Below are 25,188 nucleotides of genomic sequence, written 5' to 3'. Positions count from 1 at the left end.
TAACCATGAGGACAGTAGGATGGCTTCTCTTCAATCCCTTGGTAGTTATAATGCCAATTAAAAAGTCGGTCCCTGAAGAAAGGCTATTAAATGTGAAGGTCCTACACATTAAAAAAAAAAAACACACATATTAAAACAGCTCAGAAACATTTGGAAAACTCCCATTTTCTCACACCATCTACAGAAAGAACTTTATATAAGTCTTGTGGTATTTTTACTGCCTATCATGGAAACAATCTGCTACAGTTAAGCACAAATAGTTAATGAGAAATCATAGCTTCTTACAGAGTAATTCAATTAAGTCAAAAAGTGTGTATTATATACACAAGCATGAGATATCCTGAATTGATTTAAAATTATTTGCAGAAAGGATTTGTTACTGTATATCTGATTCAGTTATTCTAATCACACTGTAGTCAGGAAAGTTGTCTTAAGTTTTCTAATTTGTTTATATTAAGCCACTAATAGAGCTTTTCAAAAATATACATAAAATGTTAATCTCGTGTTCCATGTAACTTGACACAATTTCTTTTCAATACTTTCATACCTTTTTGTGGAAGGCAGGATTTCCTCTTTCATTAAGCTTTCGCTGGATATTGAAATAATGTATCCATCCAGAAGACTTCTAGCTGAAGGCCAGCTAAGAGTTATTGCATTGGAGTTTCTACTATGGTTCATAAATTCAACGGCACTTGGGGCTATATCATTAAAACATACACATAAAATAACATTTTCTACCCCACAAACATCTGCTCTAAAACAGCCTTCAAACACTCTCAAGATTTGTTTTACTTTCTGCAAACTTGGGGGTAAGCAAGACATTCTTTTTATTCTTCCTGGTACATATGAAAAGTTAACAGTCAAAAAAGAGAAAAAAAAACCCAGCAAGAATCACTTTAAACCTTAAAATAGAGCCAATATGTATTATTGTAGTACTGTAACCAATATTTCTCTTACTCAAAAATGTAGGGAAAGATTATATCTTGGTCCTGTGCAACCACTGAAGAGGAGCAGAATATGCCACCCCAAAATATTACTCTTTGCCGTAAGGATTATTTTGAGCTGGTTATTTATTTATTTATTTTTTGAGCTGGTTATTTTTAAGAAACAGCAGACACAGGAGAAACTCTGAAAACTGAGTAAAAGTTACCCTTTGTAAAAGACATTTACATTTATAAGGGAAATCTCCATTCATAAGAATGTCTCCCTTTATGAGGGAGAGAAGTCTGACTAAATCTCTAGAAACTCTTATCAATGGAGAAGACAGACCTAAATCTGCATAACAACCTTACATTTGTTTACTGTGCTTTTTCTGGTAGCCCTCCCATAACTGACTCCCCTTCCCCCTCCCTCACCCTCAACATTTTCTTTTGTCTTTAGCTGGAGATGGTGTTTAAGGTGGTGGTTTAAGCCATTTCAGGCAGTTACTCAGATTCCCTGGGTCCCATGTATGCAGGGAAGTATACATGTTATTAAATTTCTGTTTATTTCTCTCCTGTTGATCTGTTTTAGAGGAGTTGGGGGTGGGGTCTCAGTCAAGGACCTAGAAGGGCAGAGAGAAAATTATTTTTCTTCCCAACACCATGAATCTCAGAAATATTTAATGATTTTTCGGACTCATCCTAATTAAATACCAAATAGTAACAAGGTTAATCAGCAGGAAAGTTCATTGAAATCTAAATATGAAATGCTTCCCTGTTTCCTAAGGAAAAAAAGCTAAATGAAATAGTTTACAATATGTATTTTGTTTTGTCTCTTAAATTCTTCCATGTATAAGAAAGGAACAAAAATGCCAAGATATTCTTTCCCAATTCCAATCTGTGTTATTATAGTAAAGGAATATCAGACATGACCAGTTTCTAAACACATAAATCAATGTTCCCATAATATCAGTGTCAAGAATCACTAAAATAGCTATTTTAGTAGAAGAATTGAAAGTTTTACTTCATCTAGATATGAAAATGTATACATTTTACATACATCCTTCCCAATCATCCCTTATTTCATGTGACTAGCATGGAATAATCGCCATCTGCCATGGGGAGTAAGTTGCTAACACTGGGGAAATGTCACTTCATTGACTGCTTAACTGAGCAATGAAGAAATTAAATCGCAAATGGAAAATCTGGCCAGACCCCAGGCAATTAGCCACTCTCCTGCCTGGCAATACATATACAAAAGAGGTTATTTTAACCCATATAAGGGGAAACAGAAAGAAAGACAAGAGATGACAACTGCCTGCCCATAAAGGAAATCTGGGAAGAATAAACTATTTACTAAATCTTCCCTAAAGAATGAAATAAATATCTGAACATTGAATAATACCTAAAGTGCTTACACAGGCTGTACCTGTCTGTATTTCTTTGATATTAGGAATGCTGTCTTTAAAACCTTCTTTTTCAGTGCGAATTGAAAAAGTGTACACTGTGGCAGGATCCAGGTTAGAGAACGTTGCTGCTTCTGGAACTACCTTCTGGACCTATCAATCCAAAAGAATAAATTAGCACATGTTCATTTAAAAAATGTTCCACAATTCAACACAACCAAATAAGCATGGGGTTATTTAGTTTCACTACTATCTAATGTAAGGATGTAGTAATATTGGATTCAGCATGAAAGATTCAAGTTTAATGCCTCCCAGAGTAGCCTGTAACATACCATGAAAGCAGCAGTACAGTTCATGCATGTGATTTCATAATGCTGAAAATTACCATCAGCTCGATTCCAGAGAATTTCTATGGAAGAGTCTGTCACTTTGCCCTCATGGATATTTGATGGTGCTTCCAGACCTACCCAAAACACACAACACATTTAAATTCTTCTTGTATGTTTTCTAATTGGGTTTTTCTTTTAATTTATCCCTTTAAAGGGAAAAAAAACCACAACGTGAATAAAAAACAATAAAACTTATTAATCAACCATCTCTATAGTCTAATTTAAAATAGTTTATACATCCATGACCGTTCATTAAATATAATAATCAGTTGCAATACTCAGAGTCATTGCAAACACCATAACAAGCAGCTAATTTTGGTTTTGCAGCAAAAACTACATAGCAGCAAATTCACGGTACAAACTGCATAATATTCAAAAGAAGAAAAAGAGATTAGAGCTTTCTGAATCTATTACCATAAGCTAAAAAGACAACAGAGAGAAAAATGTGAAGTCCAGACAAAAGAGTAAAAAGAATCCTCTTTGTACCAGATATTGGCAAAAGCTAAAATCAAATTTTATCTGATGAGTTTTAATGGTTATATTTTCCATTTTAAAGACCCCATTCAGCGTACAGAAAAAGAAATTTTCAGAAAAATTTAAAAAATTGAAGCTTTAGATTATCATCTGACATATTGATATATTTTGCCACTTACATCACAAAATTGATATATTTAGATGATCAAGTACTAATTATTTTTAAAGACAAGAACTGTCAAATATAACGCTGCCCATAATGATTTATAATATAAAGAAGAAACAGAGAATACAGATATGATAATAAAAAGTATATAAAAATTGTAAACAAAAATAAAATATAAACATATACTGAGCTGATTATGAATATGCTATTCATGCTATGTTACAGTAATGTGATTGGTGATCAGTTTGGGAGTATTTTACGAAAACTTGAGTTTAAACAGTAATGGAAAGATTACAATTCAAGAGGAAGAAGAGACATAGTGGTATAATGATATATGTGTAGATTTAAAGACCAAAAGAGCAAAACATGAAGAACCTGGATATGTTATAGTCAAAATTATAATTTTTTAGGATTACATATGATTTTTGTATGGCATTTATTACTCTGTGCCATTCATTTCTATATCTACTGGGTCAATATCTTAGATAAATTTCATGGGTCTCAAATGTTCAAAATGAGTATTTGTAGAATTTGTGAGTGGCTTAAAGAAAAGATAAATCAAAATTGATATGAAATTCAAAATGTAAGTACTGGTATGAACAAATATAATACATACTAATTTTAAATATTCAAAGTAGTAGGGAAAATATATACTAGTTCTTTCCAGACAAAGGGCAGCATGGAGAGAGCAAACACATGCTAAGATTATGTGCTTTGAGAAACACTATTAAGTGTCTCTAGACTCAAAAAAATATAACCTAGTTCTTATAATCTGCCTAAAATTATTCACATTCCTCACTCTTGAAATAAGTCATCATAAGTTCTGATTAATATGCACATACATTTTTTGTTAATGGATAGATTTAAAAAATTTGTGACCTCAATTTTACATAAAGTTAGCTCTTTCTCTATACTCAAGCAATGAAAGATCAGGCTCAGTATAAGACTTTTGCGATTATTTTAAAAGATCTTTGAAAATAACTGCATTGAAGTGAATGTAGCCTATTAATATGAAATGGTACACAAAATCAAAATCAAGAAAAAACTTATATAAGTCCCCAAATACTTACATGTTTTTACTGCAGGCACATAATACATATTACTTAATTTAGTCCCACTGATGATGGAAATTAAAAAATTGTATTCTGTGCCTGGGATTAAATTGCCAACAGTTATTTTATTGCCATGTTTCAAAGGCTTAGTAACATTTGGCCCTCCTTCAATTACAATATGTATGCCATCAAACACTCCAAGATCAGGCATTTGAACAGATAAAATTACAGAGGTACTATGACTTTCATATGGGATGACAATTTGGACTGGTTTGGGCTCTGAAAAACAAAAAGAGAGATTTATAATTAGTGGGTTTTTTTAAATTTCAAATACATTTCTCTCCATTTTGTCTGGCATATTCTAGAATATGCAAAAATACTAAATGCCTGTGCAAAGTTATGTTTACTATGTCATTATTAAACAGAAAAACAAGGTGGACATTCTGAGAGAGTGTATGTACATATATATTGGAAGTACCTGATTAACTTTTGATTTTGATTCTCAATAATAGTCTCCAAAACCTAAGAATCTGAGATTTTCTGATTTTTTTTACCTTTTTATCTATTTATTAAGCCAATGATTTTGAAAACCTAAATACTAGGAGGAATGCTTAAATAAAGTAAATAAGGCCAGATTCCTGCGTTTCAGAGTTCCCAATCTCAAGAAAGAGATACACAAATCACTTACTAGAATCCCAAATGGATAGAGCTGAGCTGATAACATGAACAAAAAGCTATTGAGAAGAGAGGAAGAAAACAAATCTAGCAGAGATCATTGGAGAAGGCTTCCAGAGTCTAAGATGTTTTATCTGAATCTTAAAGGGTAGTACAAGTTTACCAGAGAGAGCATGTGGTGGGCAGAGGTGGTAAGGAGGGAATTCCAGACAAAGAGAAAACCATGGAAACCAAAAAGGACATCATCATCATCATCATAATCATCATCATCATCATCATCGTGTATTCAGGGAATACCAAGTTCTTTCTGCTGTTTACTAGCAGGGCAAATTACTAATCGCTAGTCTTTGACAATTAGTTACTAATCTTTGGCAAGTTACTAAATCACTCTGTGCCTTGGTTTCCTAATCCCTAAAATGGGAAGGAGACTAGTATCTACTTTGCAAGGTCACTGTGATGATTCAATGTGAGACTGTATTTATATACAAAGAGCTTAGTTCCCAGCACATGCCAGGCTCTCAGGGTGGTTAAAGCCTGGGGTATGTGAGGAACAGGGATCAGGCATGGAAGGCCACCGCTGAGGCTGGATGTTGTCTGCGAGGGGCTTTGCATGCCATGCTAAGGAGGTCAGACTTTATCCTGTAGGCACAGGGATTTTGAACAGACATTTCATTTTTAGGAGCACAGTCCTGGCAATAGTTTAGAGGAAGGATTCGCTTACATTTCACACTCTTGCTGACCTCTACGTAAGAGCTTTCTTGTACTGTAATTCTCTACTGTATCATTTAGAGCAGATTTGAAATTTTAGATTGTTTCTATTCACATTATTTTTTCCCTCAGGTCAATTTTAATTTCAACTCTATTTGTGGATTATTGAAATACTATCCAGTATATCCTTAGATCTGTCTTTCTTCTAAGTAGATATCTTCTTCTAAGATATACATTCTGAGGAAATATTCTTTCTTCCAGAGAATAATTGGACAGACTTTGCTTTTCAGTTTTCTTTTTAACATCTGGTTTGATGCAATGGAACTTGTTCTAAGTCAATGATACTGTATTTGATAATGTGATTATGCCAGTTTACCCAGAGCCAGTACTGTGTAAAAGGATTTAAACACATACCTATAATTAGCATTCTAGAACACAAAATCTGTGCAATATCTCCAACAATTCATTCATTTGTGACATATAACTTTCTTGCCTTTTTCAGTCTGGGTAGTTATGAGGAAATGTTCAATACATTAACCATAACAGATACCATATGGTATATTACTGGGTTTCAAAGCACTTTTTCCATGTTTTTCTTTTTCCAGTTATATTAACTTCCCTTTTTCTGTCATCACTAATGTTTTTTGTGGGTTTCTTCTTTAAATTCCTTACAGCTCTCTTCAGTTACAAAGCTCTTACATTAAATATGGTTTTTCCAAGGCTAGTATGACATCCCACAAGTATCCAATCCATTTAAATGTGTAGGCAATAATCTGGAAGTTTCTAAATCTGCCTTGAGCAGAAATTAAATATCTGGAGATTGGAAATAAGTGGCCAATATAGTCATGGAAACAGTTCACTTCCATGTTCCTAGGTGCTGAAGATATTTTCTAAGGAGAGACAATGCTTTAAATAGGCATTATCTAATTTAGTTTCTAAAAGCGTATAGAGTCTGTGACATTCTCTATAGTGCGTAAATGTGGGTTTTTAAATCAGTTCCACTTGTTCAGGGAAATGGGACCAATGGCATCAATAAATGACATATTAAGGCAGATGGACACCAAGCCTGGAAAAGTGTACAACAGGACAAAGTTCTTTCTTCTCTTCAAAACTGTACCCTAAACCTCTGGAAACTCAAATGAGAGAAAGCATCACCTAAAAATAAATAAATAAATAAATAAATAAATAAATAAATAAATAAATAAATAGTATTGCCATATTCTGGAAACTTCTAGGTGTCTCCTCTTTTGTGACTGTGACCTTTATCCTTACCCATTTTCCTGAAAAAGATTTTTCAAAAGAAGTGATAGCATTGGGGGCTGTACGAGGTTTTTCCAGTATAAGATAAATGGAACAAGGCTAAATTCAAAGGCTTTTATTATAGACAAGAATGAATGAGGTCTCAGAAATTTCCAGTCTATCTTAAAATTTATTCTTCTATACTGAGAGGGAATAAAGGAGACTCAAATACCAGCTCTCCTTCCCTCAAGAAAAGGAGTACAGTTAATTCCTCCAACAATGAGAGACTACATAGACAAATGACTTTAATGTGGTTGAAACACTAGGGATGCTCTTCACTCCACAAAGCCACCAGTCCAGTCCTATGGAGAAATAAAAATCATCACAACAATAAACGTTCTCATAGTGCTTGCTTGGTGTCTGAGCCCTTAAATTTTATTAATTTCATACAGTAGATAAGATTATTATTATTCCCATTTTAGAGAGAAGGAAGCTGAGGGTCATTAAATGTTGAGGGACTTCCCAGTGGATATAAGCTGATAATTGTGGAGTTAGAATTCCAACCGAGGCAATCCAGTTCCAAGGTCTGTGCTCCTAAGCACTGCCTTCTCCCAAAGGTCACATGTTACGGTTCAGGTGCATCACAATAACTGGAAATCAAGTTTTGCTAGTTATTTTCAGGATAATTTAGAGACATGGACAAATATGTCTCAAAAGGAAAAGGAAAGTCAAGGAACATGTAAGTTTTATTTTCTTCTACATGTCTACAAAAGGTCCTTAAAAGGTAAATGTCCCTCTATGCTTAACTGTCTCAAAGTGTATGGAAGAAAGAGAAATGGGACATGGTAAATAATAATTATCAACAAACGTTTGTTGAATGAATTCATACAGAGAATTAATTTCTATTTATGCACCTTGGGATAGGTTAATATTTATCATCTGAGACAAAAAAAAAAGATGAATGATAAATAATCTGATGATGCCAGTTGTGCTTACCAAGGTTAAGAACTGAATAGAAAAGCCAACAGAATTATAAGAAATAGTAATATGCTTGAAGAAACTAAAGATAATTCACCAGAAAGGAAGAAACTGTAGAAACCATGAACACCTAATGGCTATTTCCAAACAACTGATGTCCTTTCATGTGAATCAGGGAGTAGATTTGCTCTGTCTGTGATACTTCTGGAAAACAGACATGGCCCTATAATAGAGGAAAATTACAGGTGTGCATTACAAAATAACGAGAGGCTCTATGCTAGGAATTGCATCAGGTGAGGCACTGGCAAGATCTCTGTCCTAACTTAAAACCCCCAAATTCTATCATTTTTCCTAGGATTTATATATGTTAATCATGTTTCAGCTTCCATGCTGGAGAGCAGTTTACAAATGTGTTTGAGTTAAACAGAGTCAAGAACTGTGCTTACACCTGGAGATACAAGGCTGAGTAAGATTTCAAAGAAGCTCACTTTCTAGAAAGGGAGACAAAATTTTTATATTTTAGATGGCAGAGATGTTGAAATCTGGGGAGTTCCTTGGACTCAAAGGAAAAATAGGACTTTCGAGCTGGAAGTCAATTTAAAAATATATTCAATGATCTAAATTTTTAGAGAGAAAACTTAGGCACCAAGACACTGTGGGGACACTCTAACCTCATACTGCTAATCATTGGTTACAGTTCATTTCCCATCTATGAATTTTAATTTTAGTACTTCCATTCTGCCAATAAAAATTTTTGGGTTGTTTGATGGTCATGAAATAATTCTTTTTAGTAGTATCTTTTTTTCAGGTGTTTTCTTTTTTCCTAACTTCCTATGATAATTATCTTCAGGCACATTTTCTCAGAAGTTTAAGTATGAAAGTGCTATACACAAATTTAGTTTTAGTATTTTTTTTTATTATGTTCAGTTAGCCAGCATATAGTACATCATTAGTTTTTGATGTAGCATTCAGTGATTCATTAGTTTTACTCTTTGGAGGACAAAATGAGAAGATCCGATGTTGGTTGAGTGTGGACACTACTGGTACATAGTTTTTTGGACCAAGGCATTTTTTCCTTCAGGCTGCCCTACTGTTAGCCAAAAAGGCCTGTGAGGTCCAATGTTCTTTCCTTCCTCAGAGTTACCTCTTTCTACCCAAATTAGATAGAAGTCAAAACCCTCTTCCTTTATTCCTCACATGCACTCCATCACCAAAGCTCAGACGTCCTACTTTCATACTATAAAATACATCTACTACTTTCTATCTGCATTTTCCCATCCTTGTCCACCATAATCTTTTGCCTAAATTCCATGACACTCTTACCCAGTTGTCCTACTTCCATCCCTGGCCCTTTACAAATCATTCTTTGCACATAGTCAGGGGGAAATTTTTGTAACATAGATCACACCATCCCTCTCCTGCATAAAACCCTCAATGGATTCCCACTGCCCTCAAAACAAACTCAAAAGCACAGCATACAAGCTCTATGTGATCTAACCCCTAAATACCTCTCCAATATCATTTCATATTCCCCTTCTCCTTCTTCATTAGACACATGTTCCAGCCTTTTTGGTCTCAGATCCCTGTTTTATAGCCTTTGTGCCTTTATGCTAATTGTTCATGCCTAATGTACCCTTCCTCCACCTGATTGTACTGTGGCTCCTTCTCATCCATTAGGACCTTCAAATGCAACTCCCATTACAGTCTATCTACACTAGAACCACCCACCCCTCTTCTGTTACTCTCTATCACACCCTGTTGCTTTTTTCCATCCTAATGTTTAGCACAATTTATAAATAGCCATAAATATTATTATTTACTTTTCATTTTTTTCTTTCTCCCTCCTTAATGGATTGTCAATGATTACCTATTGGGTGAATTAAACTTATTTAAGAAAAAACATAGAGATTTGTTGTTGGTTTGGTCCTAAACCTTTTAAATACTGTCAATATTTTATTTCAGTGTGCTACAATAGCTTGTCTTTGTTTTGATCAATAATAATTACAAACATTCATATAGTGATTGTGTCAGGCACTGTTCTGAGTCCCTACCTTTATTAAATCAGCTATTTTCCAGAAAATCCATAAAATATATACCATTATTTTCTCACACTTTACAAATGGGTAAATTGAGGCATAAATAGTTTGAGTACATTGTCCAGGGCCACTCAATTAGTTGGGCCCAGATTCAAACCTAGGTGGTATGGCTTTAGGGTCAAGTTTCTAATCATAAACAATGCTGCCTTTATTCATGCATTAAGCATTCTCAGGAGAAGAGGAATGCAAACCGCTCCAGGTCCTGGGCTACCATTTGATAAGCACACCAACAATCTACCTAAAAAGGCAAAACCTACTACCAGAGGGGTGTGTCAGGGAATATTTCACAATATCCCCAAATCAGCAGATATCTGTTATGAATGAAAAATATTTGATTCTCACTTAGAGTTTGTTGAATAGTTACCAGCTCACTCAAGTTCCCATTCATCACTGTTGCCATTCCAATGTCATATGTCATCCCAGGGGTTAAATTATCAATCTTGAATCTATTAGCATCCCTTACAAAAAGCTTCATGACTTCTCTTGTATCTGATGAGGGTTTGATCTGAATGTAGACCTCATGGCCATCTGGTGGGGATTCCCACTGAAGAATTATACTGTCCTCTCCAACATCTTCAGGTTTTGCGTGAACCTTCTGAGGAGGACTAATACCTTCAAGAAACGGATAAATAGGTAACACTTATCTTAGTTTATTGTTAGCATTACTCTTGCTCTGGAGTAAAAATGTCTTAATCCAATATTAGTTCATGTTTAAAGTAAATTTAGCAAATCCCTACAGCACCATGCCTTGAAATGGACTTAATTTTAGAGAAAAATATGTCTTGTTATTACTATGCAAGATTTGTCAATAAGATTAAGCACATTACACATCAAGGAAAACTAGAGTGTTTGGCAGATTCTTTAGATTTTTAAGAGTTCCATCAGAATACTGTTCCCATTGCCAAGATTATTCATTTTTTCATCAAAGGTGCATGGAACCTACTATGTACCAGGTAGTCACCTAGGCATGTAGAGTGCTTCAACAGGAAATAACAAAGGTCACTGCCTTCTGCAGTTTATATTGTAATAGGTGGAAATACACAATAAATGATCATATAATAAATATGTATATTATATATTACTTTAGATATGAGAAGGTTAAGGAAAAAAAGAAAAAGTAAGCTAAGGTTAGGGAGGCCAGGAACAAAGTGGCTGTAAGGAGGAAGTTGTGGTATTAAATAGGGAATTCACTTCCTATCAACATAATAGAACACCACATTTTAAGTTCTCAGGAAAATATCACTCTGGGTCAGACCCATAATCTGTTCATCCTATACAACTTCACACAATTGTACCTGGTCTGACTTTAGGCATTGACATTAATTATGTATGTAAAACTATCAGAGAATGCTAGAATAATCCAATTAGACAAACTGCCCACAAGATTCCAGGGTGAAACAACTTCAGATCTTTGTTTTTGTATAACTGCTAAACTTACAAACACTTCAGTGGAGGACTTAGATGAAATCTACTGAATGCCACACATAAGCAGAAATTGAGGAAAAGATGAGATTTGGTAAGTCTGTGATAGCCCTATTATTACTCACAGAAATTTCTGTGCATGCATGTGTATTTTTATGGCAGAGGGTCCATTAATTTTTCCACATTCTCAAAAGACTTCATGACCCCCCAAAAGTTAAATTTTACTGAATAAAATATACTCCTTAATATATATGAAGGCTTTTCATGTTCTGTGCCTAGCTTACATTTTCTAGATTCTCTACATGCTCCCGTACTCCAGCCTTGCCAAATTACTTGCAATTTGCTAATGTTCAAATGTCAGTCCCTAGATACCTCTTCTTTGGTCCCCCCTGCCTGTGCACTTGCTGTTTGCCCTACTTACAGCATCCTCTTGCCTCCCCGCTGCCCCCTGGCTAACTCCTACTCTTCCTCATGAAGCAGTGCATGACTCCACCAGAAGACTTCTGGGTTAATTGATCCCTCTCTATGCTCCCATAGTCCCCAGAGCAGAACCCCTATAATTGCAACTATAATGCAGCATTATCACTGTTTTTTAACTTACTTGTCTCACTCTATTTGCACATAAGCCCTTTAAAGTCAGAGGCTACATTTTATTCATCTTTGCGTCTCTAGTATCTATTACGGCTCCTGATACTAGAAAAATAATTTATTGAGTGAATAATGAACGAAAAAAGGATATTGCCTTAACCTTAAGAGAGTAAAAGAGCACTGGATTACTAATTCCTACAGATGCACTGCTGTGTCAGCTTACAGTTAATATACAGAGCAAATGACCCAAAAATTAAAAGTGCAGACACACATGTACCTTCATCCTGTCCCTTTAGTAAGTAGGTACATGCCATGGAAGATTTTAATTTGACTTCAAAATGAACAAATCTGTGATAGATCCTCCTAGTCTCCCTGTCAGTTAAAAATGGAAGCATCTTACAGAGAAAAGATCTATGGTTACCTGAGAGGATTTGTGTTGGAGAGTGGGCAAAAGGGGTGAAGGGGGTCAAGGGTAGCATGATGGATGGTAAATAGAATTTTGAGTGATCACTTTGTAGTGTATACAGATGTTGAATGATAATGTGCACATGAAACATATATAATTTAAAAAAAGAAAGCATCTTCATAAGTGTAAAATAGTCAACCAAAAATTTATACATTGAAGGGTGATTCGTCTGCGCTCGAGGAAGAGAAAACATGGCTATCTACTATCCATTTAGAAAAATACTTTTGCTTAGGATTTACAACACTTAATACATGTATGTTAAGCATTGGCATTTAGTTCTCATTAAATAGTATCTTTTGTTCTTCTTATTTTCAAAGTATCCCAAGTATTCCCAGTGAGTAAGAGAACGCTAATTAATCTATGGCTGTGCACATTTTTCATTTCTCCTACCTCAGCTCTAGAGTGTTTAAATTTCAGTTGGTATGATTTGATTGGGATTTCAGTCAAAGAACTTTGCATGTAGGCATGTTAAATACAATGCACCAACAATACACATATTATACACAGAGGAATATACTCCAAAACATGTTTAGCTATGCATTGTTTCATACAATACTCTTTTATCTTTTCAAAAAACATTGACTTATACTTAAGGGGGTAAATATATAGCTTAATTAAAATATAGATTACTTTAATGATTATGTTCCAGACAAGAATTCAAAATTGGCATGTGGAGGTGAACGATTAGAAATGCAATTGCCCAAAGTCCTGGGATGATACTGTCCCCTAGAGGTCAACTCATCACACTGTGTAAGAAAATGAATTTGAGTAAAACTGAGTGAATATGCAGACCAATTTGTTGGATCTAGTGTTGTTAAAAAGAACTGGATGAACTAATCTTCATGTTTCATGATAACTTATTTCCCAGCCAAGGCTATTATAAGAAAGATGTCTTCTAGGAACTCTGGTAGGAACAACGCAGATGTTTAAAGAGTTCATGCAAATCTAAACGAATTTAGTATAGAATCTATGCTAAATTTTGATTCAACACTCAAACAAATGTTTAACTGTTGAGTATTCATACCAATGAAGGGTCAACATAATTAATTTTCAGCAAATAAATTTCAAAATATGAAGTTTACATTTTTTATTAAAAAGCAAAATTGTGCCTGTGCTTACCTGTAATGGCTGAAATAGGTCTCTCAAAGCAGCTTAAAGTTCCTCTTTCTGCTACACTGAATAGATATACCAGATAATGACGGAAAGATTTCAGATCTCCGATTTTCACTGATGTGTTGAGTTTTTCAACAAGCACCTCTTGTGATTTATTGTTTCCCACATCCAAAATAGTCACAAGGTAATGGTGAAAAGATATAAGATCTGGAGGATTCCAGTGTAAAAATATTTCTGTTGGTGTCACATGAGTAACTGTGACATTTTGAGCTGATAATGGGCCTAGGAGATTTTAAAAAATCAGAAAAATACATTATATTAGTGATATGGTCTGGCAGAGTACTCTCTCACCTCTCAGTACTTCCATAATAGTCTAGTTTGGAGAGAAAAGGAAAACTGGATTTGAGTCCTGGCTTTTCCACTGTTTGTCTCTACTCCCTGAGTAAATTATTTACGCTCCCTGAGCCTCCACTGTTTTGACTGTAAAGTGGGAATTATAGTAGCAGCTATCTTGGAGAATTATTATTTTTCAATCATTATTTTTATAACAAAACCACCAAAAATGGCACTTCTGGCATTCCATGATCACATCTTCCATGGCTTTTACCTTTTGTGTCTTGTCAGACTAGAGAGCAGGGACTTCCTATTCCTTATTCTTCATTCCTGTCATCACTAGACCTCGGGCATTCACCCTCTTGCAGGAATCTTTCCCCATTCCAAACCATTTCATTCCAATCCCAGTCAGTGGTTTTCCTAATTCATCCTTCCAGATTAATTTTCTTTAAAAAGCACTTTGCACATATCAGTCCTTATCCTTCCCACACACACACACACACAGTACACACATTCCTCTTCTTTCTTTAGAAGCAATAGCTCAAGAGTTAAAATGAGATCATATGGGTTCCTGTGTGGCTTAACAAAGCGTGTTGCTCTAGTCAGTTTACTTAACCTTTCTGAAGCTCAGTTTTTTCATTTCTATATAGCTACTCCCAGGGTTGAGGTACGACCTTTGTGAGATTATGCATTAAAAGCGTTTTGTAAAAGATAAAGTGAGTCTTAGAAACTGCAGTCTTAATGGATTTCCAATGCTTCTAAGGTCAAGTCCAACCATCTGAGACTCACGTCCCTGGCACTCACAAATCTGGTACCACTCCACCACTCCAACTGATTTTACCGTCATGCCTGAGGAAATTTTTTCCAGTTAACCTACACTATTCTTTTTCCACAAGCTCCTGTCTCCACACTTTTGCTCACAACATGCTTTTCTTCCTTCAAATTTGAATCTAAACCTCTCCTTTCCATGAATCTTCCCATCACCCATCTTCTGAATTCTAGAAAACATTTATTAAATGTACCACTGAGTGAGAATTTAGACTCTTATATTTTCCTACACTTTGCTATCTCTTGTTTGCTTTTACTTTTACTCCTTACTAATTCTCTTCATTGTAAGCCTCCCCAAATTCACAATGCATGTCTGTTTATCTCCTGTTCTTAGCACATATCAAAACTTAAGTTCCACAAAAATGTATTGATTATCCACTGTGGGCAACAGTCTAGTTGGTGTTGTAAAGACAAATAAGATATAGTTCCTGCCCTCATGGGTTTATAGCTTAACAGGAAAGCCAAAGACATAAACAGATTCATCATAAAAAATGGTTAAAGATCTAGGTATGCCAAGAGTGTTATGAGAAAATACCAGACCCTCAGGAAATATCTGCTAATTATGATATTCAATAATTGAAAAATCATACTTTCAGAGGTTTTGTAACTTACGTGTTTCAACAAAGAATACTGAACTTAACATAGTTTTTGCCTCCCATTCGTTTATTGCAAAGAGTAAGAATCTGTAAATATGGCCAGGAAACAATTGGGTAATTGTTTTTTCTGTAGTATTTGGGGATATGCTTTCAAAATACTGTTCTTCTGTATAATCTAAATAATACTTAATGATAATTTTGTATCCCAGTTTTAGCCACTTATTCAAATTATTCCAAGCATTCAAATTATGCCAACCAAATACAACTTCAGTTGTTCCAACATCCTTTATATAGATCAAAAGGTTTTCCTGCAGAGAAAGTGCTGAAAAAAATATAGAGGAGGATTATTGTAATTAGAAATCATAATTCTATCTTTAAAATAATAAAAGTGAGATACATGGTATAAGAATATTAATAAAAATAATTACATTCATATTTGCAAATATATGGCAATGGAACAGAGCAGAAAAATCTTGAAAAGAAATAGTTTGATCCAGTTGCATTTTGCTGTAAAATGTAGCAATCTGTTTCATTCTTGGGTAGCAGTGGAAAAGAAAAGATTTCATTTTTCTTAAGGCCAAAAGATGATCCATCTGTCCATGTGAGATGACCTTCTCTCTGAAATAAGATGTAAAAATTAAGCCAATTTGAAGGAGAAGTGTCACATCCTCAAATATATGTATCCTTCATGAGTTATTCTGAGATACAGAGTTCACTTTTATTCCCCCATTAGCCATATGTCTTCAAGAAAATTGCTGAATCTCACATTAAGCTTTTATTTTCTCATGCATAAAATGGATATAATAATAGAACCTACATCCTAAATTAATTAAAGAGGCAGTGCATGTAAAGGCTCAACACAATGCCAAGTACAGACCCCACTATTCATTACAGATTAGTTATTTCAAGTCACCAAATAAGTCATATGCATATGCATCAGGGGAGGTTGTTGATACCTTCCTACTAAGGGATGTCACTGGTGAATATCACCAACCTCAATATAATAAGATATACTTAAACAATCCATTCCAATTCCACCTAACAGAATGGAGGAATACTGTTTCCTCGAAAAATCTGCTTGATTGCATATAAGGCACTGCAGCTTTGAAAACAGATAGAGGCTCGAGGCAGCACGCATAAGTGGTTAGGGCAAAAAGCACTGGTCAGACAGACACAGATTCAAAACCTGGCAGGGCCATCTGTTAGCAGTGTGACCAGGATTTTTCTGAGCTCCATTTTCCTTATCTATAAATGAGAAAAATGATAGTGCCTCCCTATAAAGTTGTTGTGAGATCTAAATGAGAGTTATCTATATAAACTTCCCAGACTGGAACACAGAACTATTAATCTTTCATTCACTATGTTCCTGCTGAGTGCCAGGCCCTAGCTAGAAGCTGGGGATGCGATGATGAATAAGACACAGTCTCTATCCTCAAAGTCCAGTAACAAACTCACACTTATTCAGCATGAGTGAATGGGGTGATTGTTTTCTCAACCTGTCACAGGGACTATAACCCAGGAGGTGACTTTGATGTTAACCTCAAGAGACCAGCTTCACATAGAAGTTATAGAATGTAATGGTTAAGAGCAGACTCTGAGGCATGTCATATGGGAAGGTTAACTTCCCTGTGCTCCTATTTCCTCATATGTCACACAAGTAAAGCACATAGCATGGTGCTTAGCCCTTAGGAGACACTATAGGACTCAGCTACTAAAGGAAGTTTTTCTTAATAGTTATTTTGACATTTCATTTACCTCCTAAATTATTTTTAAGTATCATAAAAGCAGAGACTGTATCTTAGACCCCTTTGAATAATTCACAGCAACCATCATGACGCCTTGGGAATCCTCACTCTGGGTGTCATGACCATATGACCTGACCCTTATAGCAGAAACCAGTAACCAGATCTACTAGAAGACAGTTTATAACAATCATGCTAACAGCAGGAAACAACCACCTATACACCACCTGGTCTACCTGAAAAGAGACTGGCATGCTGGGAGGCAGGCTTGTGAGATGTCTGAGATCAATGTGGTTTGAGGAACCTTTATTAGAACCTCATTCCCTGCCCGTGGAAAGCTAAAGGAAGCTCAAAAAGAGAATGATGAAAATGCAGTTAAAGACTGTCAGGAAGGGGCGCCTGGGTGGCTCAGTCAGTTAAGTGTCCGACTCTCGGTTCCAACTCAGGTAGTGATCTCAGGGTTGTGAGATGGTGAGATCGAGCCTCGAGTTGGGCTTCGCACTCAGTGCAGAGTCTGCTTAAGACTCTCTTCCTCTGCCCCTCCCCCGCCCATCTCTCTCAAATAAATAAAAAAAACTAAAAAAAAAAGGAGAAAAGAACTGTCAATAGCCTACCCCAAGCTGATACAAAGTTCCACAGAAAAAATGGTATCCAACTGATTGGCCTTGGGTCACTACAGGTCAGGCTATCCCATAGATAACAGATTTATTTTTGAGTGGCAGGAAATTTTTAAGAAACAGATCATCAAGAAGAAAATACAGACTAGGCAGAGATAACTGTGCTAGGTCTTGGGTTTTCCTACAAAAAGCTGACCAAAATGAAATTTCATGAGATTATTTCATAAGTGATAGGAATGTTGGAGAAAATGTCACACATTCCTTATTTCACTGGTATTGAATATAAAATCTTCAGATCTTTCTATAACTCTTTTAGTAAAATTAACTTTCATAAACCTGGATATTTGAAATAAAAGAAATAAAATGAACAAAATTTCTATATTCCATATTTTCAGGTTCATGTTACTATGTTGTTCACAGAGGTGAGAAATAGAGGAAGTGGAGCAGGTTGGTAGGAAGGAGAGGACAGTCTGGGCAATGCTGAAGTGTCTATGGAAAATTCCAAAAGAGATAATCAGAAGAAAATTGGATAGGGGCACCTGGATGGCTCAGTCGGTTAAGTGTCTGCCTTCAGCTCAGGTCATAATTCCAAGGTCCTGGGATCAAGCCCCTGCATCGGGCTCCCACTCAGCGAGGAGCCTGCTTCTCTCTCTCCCTCTGCCTGCCACTCCCCCTGCTTGTGTGCTCTGTGCTCTCTCTCTCTCTGTCAAATAAAAAAAAAAAAAAAAAATCCTAAAAGAAAAGAAGAAAATTAGATGTCTGGAGCTCATAAGAGAAAAGTGGGCTAGCTAAATATTTAAGAACAATTGGGCTGGGTGGTAAATAAGTGAAGAAATGGATGAGATCGCCTACCTTTAAGACAGGTCTGAGGAAGACCAAAATTAAAGCAAAATTACGGAAAGAAATAGATGCCTACAAAGAGACTGAAGGGCGTGGGAAGAGGTGAATAGGCAGAGAACAGAGGATTTTTAGGGTGATGAAAATATGCTGCATGATACCATAATAATGAATGTATACCGTTATACATTTGTCCAAACCCACAGAATGTACAGCACCAAGAATGAACCATAATGTAAACCATGAACTTTGGGTGATTATGATGTTGTCAATGTAGGTTTCTCAGTTGTAACAACTGTACCACTCTGGTAGGGAATACTGATAAGGGGGGAAGCTATTTATGTGTGGAGACAGGGGATATGTGGGAAATCTCTGGTACCTTCCCCTCAATTTTGTTATGAACCTAAACTGCTCTAAAGAGAGGTGGTGGTGCGGCAGGGAGGGAGGGAAAGATTGAGATAGAGAAACAGAAAAAGAAACAGTGTCTGGGGACATCTGGGTGGCTCAGTCAGTTAGGCATCTGCCTTCGGCTCAGGTCACAATCCCAGGGTCCTGGGAGGGAGCCCCACATCGGGCTCCTTGCTCAGCCTGGAGCCTGCTTCTCCCTCTGCCTGCTTTGCCTGCTCTCCCTGCTTAGGCTCTCTCTCTCTCTCTCTCACACAAATAAATTTAAAAAATATAAAAAAAAAGAAACAGTGTCTGGCTTTTAAGAAGTATTCGATAAATATTTAGTGCATGATGGAGGAAGGAAGGAAGAGGGGGCAGGGAGGAAAAAGGGAAGGAAAGGGAAAGGAAGAAGAGGGAGGGGGAGGAGTGGGAAGAGAGGAAGGGAGGGAGGAAGGAAACAAAAATAGTTTTGTCATGATATATGCATTTACTAACCTTCATATCATTAAGACCAGTCCATATTATCATTTGATCATTTGACCTGAGAAGTGAAAATATAAACTTTTTTTCCTCTTCATTTTTTATATCCACAAGGTGTGCAGAACTTAAGGATAACGTACAATGTCGCTGGGCTATGTTCCATGGCATACTCTCTTTGCTAATTTTATAACAGCTATTTCTTAATGCTATCCATCCTTGTGAACATGAACCTACCAAAAGAAAAATGTTTTGTGAAAAATGAATTCAGTAATATAACATTTCATTAGTACACTTCTTAACATCTATAGTAGTTAATCATAAAAACCTCATAGCATTAGTTGTACACTTTTCCTATGTTTCTCCCAAACCAGTAAAAGTGCTAAAGTTGCTATTATTCAAGTAGCAAATGAATTACTAACAATTAAAATAGTTTTTAAGTAGTTTCTAAGAATTAATTATGCAGAATTATTGTCCAATTATAACTTAATTAAAATAAAAACCACAGATTTTTTTTTTCTTTCTAAGTCACTTTAGGTTGCCCTTCCTTTCCCTTACTCTTATGCTGGTGGAGAGTTTTTTTAAGAGTTTATTTTAGAGACTTTTCAGGTTTATTTTTATTTTAGAGAACTAGACATAACACTTGCTAAGAATTCTGCTCTCTGCCACTGCTACTTGACTTCACATGGGTTCACCTTCCAGAAAACACTTAGGCTTCTTCTCTAAGATTGCACACCATAGAAAGATTGAGGAAAATACCAGCCTGTTGAGAGTAGATATTGTACTTTAACTCTTGATATTATATCAGTGCTTCAATCCAACATATTAGGGAGATGTGAGAAGGATCTTTTGAAGAAATTGTTTTTTCACAGGGGGGGAGAAGGCAGATGGGAAGAGGGGATGCTTTAATTACCTTACTATCTTTTTCTTACTACTGACAGGTTTCTCCACCTCACTTGTAAACATATACTATGGTTCAAAGTTTATTCCTATACAGGGTATTAAAATAGGACTCTTAGCCCACCACAGCGTGTTGCCCTGATTAGCTATGACTCTCTCCTCTTCTCTTAAATCCTTTCTCACCATGTGGAGGAAGCAAGTAGATCTAGGAAGCCACAAAAAAAATTTAGCATACATTCCCTTTTCCCTTGCAGTATTCCAAATTTTGATGAGGTCTGACCGGGGATGAATAATGAAGAAGCCTTAAATAGGATGAAAGATTGATATTTTTATATTGGATTTTAATGGACCTATTAATACCTGAGGATGAGACTGTTTATTGAAACTTTAAAGTCACCTAAAAAGCTATCAATAATTGCCAGAGTTAAAGAAAAGAGAACCCACTCGGTTCCATTTTTTAAAAAGTGCTGGAAGGAAACAAAGTTAATTCTTAAACTTGCTAAATCCAGATTGTTCAATAAATCAGTCAAATACCAGAATGACATAGTTAGAAAAAAGGGACTACGCTGGTTCATTTACAAGCAGTTTTCTGTGGCTGATACTTGGCTAAGCCACTTTTGAAAAGAACAATATATCTACCAAGTTATCTACAAGAGATATAATATATTAATAAAGAACCAGATATCTGCATACCTGTTTCTACTTGAACATCCAGTCTCTGAAATATATTTATAAAATCCAAATACAACTGTTTAAATTCAAATTTAAAAGCATATAAGGTTCCAGGTTTTAAATTATCCCACTCATAAACTGTAACATTATTTTGCATAATTTGTGAAGAATTATTGAGAGATATTGACACTGAAATGTCAGTGGAAGACAGCAAACTCCAGTTAAAAGAAACACTCGTGCTTGTTGCTACCGTTTTAATATTGCTAGTTGAGAAACCACCTAAAAAATCAAGAATAATTAGTCGGATTCAAATAAAACAGAATGAAACACAAAAGATGTTGAATTACAAAAGAATCACCACGATGGGAGGGCAAATCATCTACTATTAAATATTTTCTAGACTATATGGGAGTTTCTTGTCCTTTGCTTGAAATAAATGACTGAGATTATAAATCCGCATTATAATATTTTTAGATAATCTGGATGACATGTAACATCTCTGCCTTGCCTACCAATTCATATTAGTACACATCAAATGTCAAAAATGAAAATCTTCTTCCTGCCTTAGTTTATAATTTCCTTTAAATTTTGAAATTTACATTATGTTAAAAAAAAAAAAAAACAGGGCGCCTGGGTGGCTCAGTCGTTAAGCATCTGCCTTTGCAGCTCAGGTCATGATCCCAGGGTCCTGGGATGAGCCCTGCGTCGGGCTCCCTGCTCAGCGGGAAGCCTCCTTCTCCCTCTCCCACTCCCCCTGCTTGTGTTCCTTCTCTTGCTGTGTCTCTCTCTGTCAAATAAATAAAATCTTAAAAAAAACAAACAAACACTATCATCATGATGTGATTTTGGACTATCATAATCACTATAAAATTCAGATTATCTGGTAATAAAATTGTTTCCCTTTTACAATTAGGCAATATAGATGAATAACAAATACATATTACTTACGGGTTTTAAATGACTTTTCACTTAAAATTTGTCCATATTTTATGGACTGTAGAATAATGTGATAGTCTTCATTTTCCTCTAGTATTATTGATTTTGAACGCTCTTGTGGGTTTGCAAGAATGCTTTTGATATTCTGTAAATAATTAGATTTATCTGCTTAAGGAATGTTTATTAACTCTGTGTCAGGTACATTCACCAAAAAGTTTGACTTTTGTATATTTCCTTCATAAGAAGGAGTTTTTCAAATAGAATGTAATATATATATAAAATATTTATTTTTACATAAAATTATATTATCTCAAATAATTACTCTGTATAGCATATAAATTACTAAAAATATAATTATTCCTATGAAAAAGTGCAATGGTAATTTGATCAACTACTTAGTGAAGATATTTCATAAAATGCTAACATTTCATACACTAATGAATAAAAGTAAGAAATCCCAGTAGCTGCATAGCAAAAGAAAAAATCAACAAAAGAAAAAGCCAACCTATGGAATGGGAGAAAATATTTGCAAGCCACCCATCTGATAGTGGGTTAATATCCAAAATATATAAGGAACTCCTACAACTCAATAACAAAAAGCAAACAAACAACAACAAATAATCCGATTAAAATGGACAAAGAACTGAAGAGACATTTTTCCAAAGAAGATAATCAAATGTCCAACAGGCATAGGAAAATGTACTCGATATCATTAGACATTAGAGAAATGCAAATTGAAGCTACAGTGTCAGAATGGCAACTGTCAGAGTGCCTATCATGAAGAAGAAGAGACAAGAAATGTTATGTAGGGATATGGAGAAAAGGGAACCTTTAGTGCACTACTGCCAAGAATATAAATTTGTGCAGCTATTATGGAAAACAGTATGGAAGGGTCTCAGAAAATTAAAAATAGAACTGCCAGCAATTCCACTTCTGGGTATATATAGATAGGAAACAAAATTACCATCCCAAAGAGATATCAGCACCCCTGTGTTCACTACAGTATTATCTACAATAGCCAAGATATGCAAAACAACCAAAGTGTCCACTGATAGAGGAATGGATAAAGAAAATTTGGTACATGCAAGCGCACACACAGACACCGGAATACTATTCAGATATAAAAAAGTAGGAAATCCTGCCATTGTGACAACATGGATGGACTCTGAGGGAATTACGCTAAGTGAAATAAGTCAGAGTAAGACAAATACTTACTTATATGTGGAATTAAGAAAACTAAAATCGGGGCGCCTGGGTGGCTCAGTCGTTAAGCATCTGCCCTCGGCTCAGGTCATGGTCCCAGGGTCCAGGGATAGAGCCCTGCATCGGGCTCCCTGCTCAGAGGGATGCATGCTTCTCCCTCTCCCTCTCCCCCTGTTTGTGTTCCCTCTCTCACTGTCTCTGTCTCTGTCAAATAAATAAATAAAATCTTTTTTAAAAAATTTAATTAATGAATTAATTAATTAAAATCATACAAACAGATCAGATTAGTGGTTGCCAGAGGTGAGGGAATACTGGGTGAAGATAATCAAAAGATACAAATTTCCAATTATAAGATAAATAATTTCTGGGGATATAATGTACAACATGATGAGAATAAGTAACAATACTGTTGTGTACTTGAAAGTTGCTCCAGAGTAGATCATAAAAGTTCTCATCATAAGGAAAAAGCTATTTGTACCTATGTGAGATAATGGATGTTAACTAAACTTACTGTGGTCATCATTTTGCAATACACATAAATCAAATCATTATGTTGTATACCTTAGGCTTATACAATGTTTTGGGGTGTTTTTTTTTAAAGATTTATTTTTTATTTGACAGAGAGAGAAAGAGAGCACACAAGTCCAGGGAGCGGCAGGCAGAGGAGAGAGAGAAGCAGGCTCCCCGCCAAGCAGGGAGCCCGATCCCAGGACCCTGGGATTATGACCCGAGCCTAAGACAGATGCCTAACTGACTGAGCCACCCAGGCGCCCCTAGATTTATACGATGTTATATGTCAGTTATTATCTCAATAAAATTGGGGAAAAATAAATGCCAGTAACTATCAAATTCCTACTGTGATGTGACATTTAGTCACAAATTTACACTATGCTTACTTCTTATCAGAATAAAAAAAAGATGCCTTACTTTTTCAGGAAAATTATGAACAAGTTGGTATTTTAAAAAATAAAATTCAGGACTTCCTCCCTTAGGAAATTCATCCCATTTAATAAAAACTGCTGTTGTTCGATTATTCCTTGGCATATAACAGAAACTTTTTGAGATCTGAAATGGGAAAGAAAAGTAACTGTAAAAATATAATAAAAATGCATTCTTGGTTATTATTACTATTTTATTAGCAAACAACAAAACTTAAGCCTAAAATATGTCAAATTATAATTGAAAGTATTTCAGCAATATCAACTTCTACACATGAATTAGGTAACATCCATTGGATAACTTTGTTACCATAATTTTGAAAATGACTTAAGAAAGATAAGTAAAAATGAGAGCAAGGAAATTCAAGATCCATGCTTCTCAAAGTGGGAAACACCACATTCCTGGGGTCAGGGAGAAAGAAGAGACTCAAATCACAGGAAAATCAAAGCACACCCTCCTGGTGTGTCAACTGTGTACTTTGATGATAATGGCTACAGGATTAAATTATTTCACAGACATTCTTGATAACACATTTGCAATGAAAATAAGAGTACAAAATGTTTGACTCTTGAGTTATTTTAGAGGTTCAGTTCATTGATACATAAAGAAAATGTTAGCAACTGAGACAAAATATCTAGATCACAGGATAAGAGATATATTCCCTAGACGATAAGAAAAGACTTTAGACCTCAAGAGAATGATATACTTATCAAAATTCCTACCAAAAACAACCTTAAAATGCCTCACTATACCATGAATCTTACCAAATTCTGATCTCTCTCCTCACTGATTTTCCCAACACAATTTGTAAGCAGTGAAAACAGATGCCATTTATATGCACAAATCTATGCAACATCTAGCAAAGAAAATTGTCTTAGGTACCAAAACTAATGTTTAGTGTTATTTCTCTTCAACACGGAAGACTAATAGCATCCTGCCCATTAACTAATTATTCAAAAACAATGCTCAAAAATGTCTTACCTTAACAACATATTGTAACCAGAGCAATAGAATAATTGATTTCTCCAT

The 25,188-nt window shown here is 35.4% G+C and overlaps 1 protein-coding gene across 1 annotated transcript; it reads right to left on the bottom strand.

Moving 5' to 3' along the window:
• Nucleotides 1-474: 474 nt before the first annotated feature.
• Nucleotides 475-25,188, bottom strand: LOC148163794 (uncharacterized). The gene is made up of 12 exons (XM_088025730.1): nucleotides 25,141-25,188; nucleotides 24,148-24,285; nucleotides 22,030-22,162; nucleotides 21,103-21,360; nucleotides 19,528-19,742; nucleotides 15,878-16,067; nucleotides 15,466-15,771; nucleotides 13,699-13,974; nucleotides 10,446-10,715; nucleotides 2,659-2,789; nucleotides 2,350-2,479; nucleotides 475-698 (listed from the first exon to the last, which is right to left on the bottom strand). Exons 1-12 carry the CDS (start codon nucleotides 25,186-25,188, stop codon nucleotides 475-477), a joined length of 2,319 nt encoding a protein of 772 aa, XP_087881856.1.

The sequence above is a fragment of the Eumetopias jubatus genome, unplaced genomic scaffold (genome assembly GCF_037043125.1).
Source record: "Eumetopias jubatus isolate StellerSeaLion01/CBP00866 unplaced genomic scaffold, mEumJub1_p1.0 scaffold_8, whole genome shotgun sequence".
Classification (NCBI taxonomy): Eukaryota; Metazoa; Chordata; class Mammalia; order Carnivora; family Otariidae; genus Eumetopias; species Eumetopias jubatus.
This window is presented reverse-complemented; position numbering and strand designations above follow the sequence as displayed.

What these genes read in the sequence shown, in the direction of transcription:
- LOC148163794 (XM_088025730.1), bottom strand. Translation starts at nt 25,188, where the DNA reads ATGGAGAAATCAATTATTCTATTGCTCTGGTTACAATATGTTGTTAAG. An exon ending in GGTTACAATATGTTGTTAAG is followed by an intron (nt 24,286 to 25,140) that starts GTAAGACATTTT and finishes TTCCCATTTCAG; the next exon opens with ATCTCAAAAAGTTTCTGTTA. An exon ending in ATATATTTGCAAATATGAAT is followed by an intron (nt 15,772 to 15,877) that starts GTAATTATTTTT and finishes TATTTTTTTCAG; the next exon opens with CACTTTCTCTGCAGGAAAAC.